The 6,623-nt window shown below is 45.4% G+C and overlaps 1 protein-coding gene across 1 annotated transcript in view; it reads left to right on the forward strand.

The window, feature by feature from the left end:
• LOC111951503 (coiled-coil domain-containing protein 3-like) overlaps positions 1-6,617 on the forward strand; it is a 9,328-nt gene extending 2,711 nt beyond the window's left edge. Inside the window, 1 exon segment of the mRNA XM_023969635.2 lies at positions 6,303-6,617. Within this exon segment, the coding sequence (XP_023825403.2) occupies positions 6,303-6,611 (309 nt within the window). The 3' untranslated portion in view covers positions 6,612-6,617.
• The last annotated feature ends 6 nt before the right edge of the window (positions 6,618-6,623 follow it).

The following is a 6,623-nucleotide window of genomic DNA, read 5'->3' on the forward strand; positions in this document are numbered from 1 at the left end:
GAGGGAGAAAGACAGAGAAAGGAAGAAAAATTAAGAAAAGGGCAGATGAATGGAGTGGGTGAAAGAGAGAGAGATGAAAGATAAAGAAGGGAGATGAATAGAGAGATATGGAGAGAAAGGGTCAGGAAAAGAGAGATGAGAAGGCAGGGTAGTGTCCTCTGGGCCTGAACAGCTGAAAATAGAAGTGCTACCTGCTTGTAAAATGCCAACAGACACCCACACGTACACACATGCATGCATCCTGACACACACCTACCGCGTACACACACACACATACAGTTGTGTTGCAGAGCAGGGTTGTAACTAAGGCCAGTCATGGAACATATTAAACTCTATGCTTTACAACCTTGTTACCCCTGGATACAGCAGATGTGTGTACATCTGCAGCAATCATCTCACTGACCTTCACAGAGTAACACACAGACACAGACAGTCACCTCTGAGCCACCATCATCCTCAGACACTACTCTGTTGTGTGAGGTGTATTGGCATGTCTCCTTAGCTATAGATACACAGTTAGAGACTACTGGCCCAAAGCTCTAACCACTAGGCTACCTGCCGCACCATATATATGGCTTACACCTACGTACCCATTGTTTTCAGACCTGCAGACACTGAAATGGAACGGGGTCTCTGGGAGACTGGAGAGGAGGGATGATGCCATGTGAAACCTCAGAGGTACAGTGGTCAGGTCTTCTCCTCTTCCTGTCTCTATCCCAGAGAGCCTGTACTACGTTGACGGAAGACTTGTGACACACCGGGTGTCGGGTTTCTGATGGGTTAACAGGTTGAGAGGTTAGAGGTTAAGGGTTAAAGACACTCTGCGTGGCGTGAGCCCAGGTGCAGGGGTTGCAACCTTACGAGGGGTGTGTGTCCATGTGGAGGAGCAGATGTGTGTGTTGTCAGAGTTTACGCTATAGAAATATAGACAAAGTTAATAGGAGAAAAACAGGCTTAAAAATGATACTACAAACCCTGTGGGAACTGTACAATGGAACCACAGCTCACACACACCCAAACACACACACGCAGTGGTGTAGTGGAGGGTAAACGCAACACACACACAACCTCTACACCTGTGTGTGTGTTTAACGTGTGACTGAGGCTCTCTCCAGTGATGTGTTGGGCAGATGGAGGTGGTTAGTTAGGGAATGGCTGGGAGAGGCTAGGATGATGAGGCTACAGTAGCTCTGTCTGCTCTGTAGTTTTCCTGTGGGAACGCTGAGGTTCCAGATGGACATCCCATGCAGGCTGGCCCTGCCGGAGGGGAAGGAAAGATGAGAGCGCCTCCACTTACACCCAAACCCCCAATTAGCACTCGATTAAACCCCTTCTTATGCACTCCAGAGCAGTTCCGGAGCGCCGAAACGAATCCATGGACACTTTGTCCTCAGAATTCCTTCACTCAGCGTTCTCTCTTAAGACTTCCTCTCCTTTATTATAGAGAAAAGCCTGCAGGGGTTGATAAACGACAGATAAATAGAGACCAGTAAGAGAGAGAAAGAGAGAGGGAGGGAAGGACGAAAAGATAAAGACAGATAGGAGAGAGAGAAAAGAGAGCAGGGGAAGATAAAGAGACTGGAGTTATAGGGAGATGGAGAACAAAGCTGGGTCTCTCATATGAACAAATGCCCCGTACCTCAATGCTTCTCCAGCCTAAATGCCGGATCACCTCTAAGCATCTTCATTACAGTCAGTGTGTTCTGTGAGTCAGCTCTGAGTCACTACCTAATGTCAGGAACTGTAGTAACAATAGTGTAATAACCCTCCCTTTCTAACCCCTTTTAATGTTTAATTTAGTTGAATTCAGTCACAGCAAGGGTAAATACTTTGTCATCTAATGCACCCTAGCCTTCTTCCTTAGGGCATGGAATCTCAAATTAGACCCCCTTCCCCCCAACATGCACTCAGTGGAGTATTCACAGTGTGTACTCTGCCAAACAGAAGGACAGTGTATGCTCCATACTATGGCTGCCACACTGTAACTCGAGCAGACCTGCATGCATACATACCAACCAAGATCCAAGGCGAAATTTGACGTCCGTCCAGGTAGCCAGGAAAGGGATTAAAAACCTTCCACTAGGGGCATCGTTACCATCAAGTATGCTTGTGATTTGCTCAGGCGTTGTGGACGGGCGTAAACTGCGAGCTCTGGCTCCAAGGGTCGTGTGTTCAATCCCAGTGCCAACCTTAATCTAACCGTTTGGAATGAATGCTTAATTTAACTGTCATTGTTTCTGTTGTACCTGTAACCCTATCCCAAATTTAACCACCGTTAAGGACGTTTGGATACATAAATGTTATGTTAGGAGAAATGGGAACAAACGTCAAAATCTGAAGTCAAATTGGTAAAACAGTGGGATCTTGTTGCACATTCAGTCACACACACAAACACACACACACAGTCGGATTACTCATACACACAGACGGTGTTTAGATTAAGGTTTTACAGCTGCTCAGAGTTTGTAAGAAGGAGGACCTCAGTTCAGGTCAGAGGGTAGACTGCTGTGTGTGGTAATGGTTTGTGTGTTTCTCGGTGTACGTGTCTTTCTGTGTGCCTCTTTCTCTAAGTGGTGTTTACACAGATGATCCTCCACAGCAGGCAGGTAACACCCGGATGTTTTGACAGGTGGTGCTGGGTATAGATAGATAGATGGATGGATGGTTGGGAGTTAGCTTTGGATAATGTCCCAAAGTACCAGGTCCTTGGCCCGCGACTAATGTGGTACACAGCGAGGGAGAGACGTGACACACTGGTCTGGACAGGAGTCCGTTTGTTGGTGCAATATTAGCACAAAAAAATGTTGAGCTTGGATTGTTTTTTCCCCTGGGGGGTTGAGACCTCTTGTTGTTTAGATTTGAAAATCCAACAGTTGTATTGGAAGGGGGCCGCGCTGTCCCTGTTGGTGCTTGAGTAGGAGAACCAATGAGTCAAAAAACACAACATCAAAGCCGACAACATCAAAACAGGCTTTCCAGACTCGGAAGTCAGAAAGACACTGAGTTTGGTTTCAGGCAGACTACCAGGTCCCTGGATTGGTTGCAATGTCCCATTTAAACTGCCGTGTGCGTGGCCGCGCACCTTCTCCAGGACTGCCACACAGAAGAACTGCCAGGCTGCACAGAAAAGCAAGTGATTGAACTTCCCTGGGATCACCCCATTAGTGTGCACTATATAGATCAACGTTTTTTTCTGTGATCGAATCAACATTATATCAGCCCATTTTCAATGCAACAAACCAAAACAAATCTAACTTTGCAAGATTGAGTCTTATCTTCTTGTAGGCAGAGCCAGAGCGCAACGGAGTAGAATTCCACTGGCAGGGGTAGCCCATGAGCGATCAGTTCAGATCAGAGCCGCGGTGTTCACATTTGTTGATATTCTTTGCTAGTTAGCGAGTTATTAGCCCAGTTATAGAAAAGTATAGGTGAGCAATTGGGAGGTTCTGCTTCCTACAAGAGCACAAAACGCGTAGGCTACATTTCAAACTGTCTTTGAAAAGCATGTCTTAATTAAAGGGGCAGTGTTGCATTTTGACACAGGCTTGACTATACTAATAAGCCAATATGCAAAGGGTTAGCCGACTGTCTAATTCTCTGTATGGCAATAATAATGCCTTTTATTTTGTAAAGACGTTTCTTGTAGCACACAATGCAATTTACAGCCACATATTTAGCCCATGGTGTTACAGACCAAGTAGAGAAAGAAAAAAAACGCACATTTCTCTTGCTAGTATCACTGCTCTTTATTAAGCTTTACGTATCGACCTGAAGTCCTTCGTCAAAGTCGAGGGAAAATAAACATGAACATTTACTTGTCCTCATTAATGTCCTCATTGTAGTTTTACAGACGTGTTTAATACGTTTTATGTACACACTTTATTCGAATACTTATGAAATGCACATTGTTATATTTGGTAACATGTTGATTTTCCCTCGGCTCCAACCCCATTCGATGCATTGAACGGATGTGGATGGAGCTATGTCTACATAAGGGTGTACATTTAAAACACTCACAAAGCTCTGACGAATGCCCTGAGTCCGATATATAAAGCTTAATAACGAGCAGTGATACCAGCAAGAGCGGTGTGCGGGTTTCTTCTTTTTTCTCATGTTATTCAACTGTTACCATGCACCTGCAACAAAGATAGTTCAGATGTGCGAGTGCCTTTTTGAATTTTGAGTTAGAGACCAAGTAAAAAATAATTAATTCATGTCAAGCCCTTCATAATGTAAAAACGTTTTTTAATTGAATGTAGGCCTGCATTGAACACCACATATTGGGATACTGTAGGCTATATCATAGAAATCAAAAGCTATTTCCGTGTGAAAATGTTATGCGATTGGCTCCATTGGTTTAGTTGGCTACTGTTTAAAACTGTAAGGGTATATCCTCAATGTTCACTGTAGATGCGCGGCGGAAAGTTGCACAAAATTCTCACAACGTTCAGGTTTCCGAAACCTAAAATTTGCTCAGTGCCCCAAAACATGTGAGGGAACTTTGATTGGGTGGTTTAGTTTTTCTGAGGTAAACTATCAATTTGGGTTATTTGGTAACCCAGCGCTGGGTAAATATTGAACATATGCTGGGTTATCTTTACCCAGCCAGTTGGGTGGTGTGAATATCCCAACATGTTGGGTTGTTTGGATTACCCAAACATGGGTTAATTTAACCACCAGTTGGGTTTTTATTTAGTTTTATGCTGGGTTGACCCAGCAGCTGGGTAATTTCTTAAAACGTAAATCATAGGTTAATTTCAGGAGGTGTGGCCTATTAGGGGTGTGTCTTTCAAGGTTATTTTTTGGCCACCCGTGAGTAAATGTCATTACAGTTCATCAGGTTCATCAAGTTTGTACACTGCACATTTCAATGTTTCTTGAATATTTATGCACATTACATTCTAATATACAATTAAACATTATTATTTACATATTGTAACAGTGGTAACTATCCAAATATATAACTCACACTTGTGTAAGCGTAATTAAAGCTACAAAAGTGTCAGTATTCAACCTTAACATGTGATGACAATACAACAGATGAACTGGAATTACATTGACCCTCACAGGTGGGCAAAAACAACTTCCTGAAAGCTACGCCGCTACTAAGCCACGCCTCCAGTGTTCTGATCTGACCCGGTGGGTCATATCTCAATAACCCAACATCAACAACCCAACCTTGCTCTTTAAAAAAAACTAAGTGACCCAATACCTGCAACCCAACAGTTGGGTTATCCAAACAACCCAACATGTTTTGGAGTGCACACTGTCCGCACATTTAACAGTCAGGACTGGACTTTAGGAGTTACAGTATAGAGCTAAATTATTTGAACTATCATGTTTTTCCTCCCAGATACCACTTTTGTTTAAAGAGAGATGGAATGCTTGTTAGGGCAGAATGTTTTGAGAGCTAGTCATTGGACAAAAACACATGTCAACACAACCCTCTGGGGATATATTAGGGGCCCGGGGCCCTCCGCAATGCCGACCTGAAGCCTAACGTAGCATTAGGAGGGGAAACCCCACAGAGAGGTCTCGCCCCCTCCAATGAGCTGGAAAATTGTGGCCCCTCAGAACCGTCATAACTCTGGGAGAGATGATGGGGTACTATATTCGACAGAGGCTACATTGCACCTTGACTCACTGGACGGGGCGGGACTAGCTGGACTAGCTACAGTACTGTACCTCAGGGCTTCTTCCACCCAAACTCATGATAAGTGGGTCTTAGAGCCCTTAAAGAGTCAGGGCCCCTACTCCCTGTGGTCTCTCACACAACCCCTGTGTTCATCAACCCTGAGCATGTAACACGCACACGCGTGCACACACACACACAGAGCGTCAGCTCTGTCAGAAACCCTCAGGAGAAGAAAAGCACCAGCCAAGGAGAAGTAACTAAGGCGGTGGAGTTAAACGAACAAAAGGAACACACATTGATGGGAAGATGATGTTACTGGGGCTCTCACGCTCTCCTCCTGATGCCAACCGACAACATACTTACTGGCATGCTGTATTCTGTCCCATGTTTACAGAAGACCCTCAAGTCAACTTCCCTGTTGCACTATGCTCAAATAAATATTCAGACACTGATCTCACAAATTGAGTGTCATGCCCTTTGAAAATGGCGGGACACAAGTATCATCGAGTTGTACATGAAAAAGTTCACCAGTTAGTGCACCCCATTAAAATGATTAGGTGAATGACACTTCTGCTAATAGATATTCCTATCCAATGTTGATTTAATTTCTCTCTCTCTCGCTCTCCTTCACCTCTCTCTTTCTCTTCCTCCCTCCCTCCTCCTCCAGCTCCTGTGCTCCTCGGTGCAGGGGGCTCTGTTCGAGGAGGAGGAGAAGAGCAGGAAGCAGCAGGAGCGCCTGGGCCAGCTGGAGAGGAGGAACAGGCAGCTGAAGGAGCGCGTCCGGAAGGTGAAGCGCTCCCTCCGGAACGCCAGGAAGAGCCAGCGCCGGGCGGAGCAGGAGAGGCAAGGGCTGGAGGAGAGGCTGAGGTCAGCGGAGAGACGGGCTGGGCACCACCTCAATTCCATCACACAGGAGGCTACGCCCAACAGATACCAGGAGGCTGTGTTACACCGCACGCCACACACACCGCTTTAGCCTCTAGACTGG

Source organism: Salvelinus sp. IW2-2015, linkage group LG24 (genome assembly GCF_002910315.2).
Source record: "Salvelinus sp. IW2-2015 linkage group LG24, ASM291031v2, whole genome shotgun sequence".
Taxonomy (NCBI): domain Eukaryota; kingdom Metazoa; phylum Chordata; class Actinopteri; order Salmoniformes; family Salmonidae; genus Salvelinus; species Salvelinus sp. IW2-2015.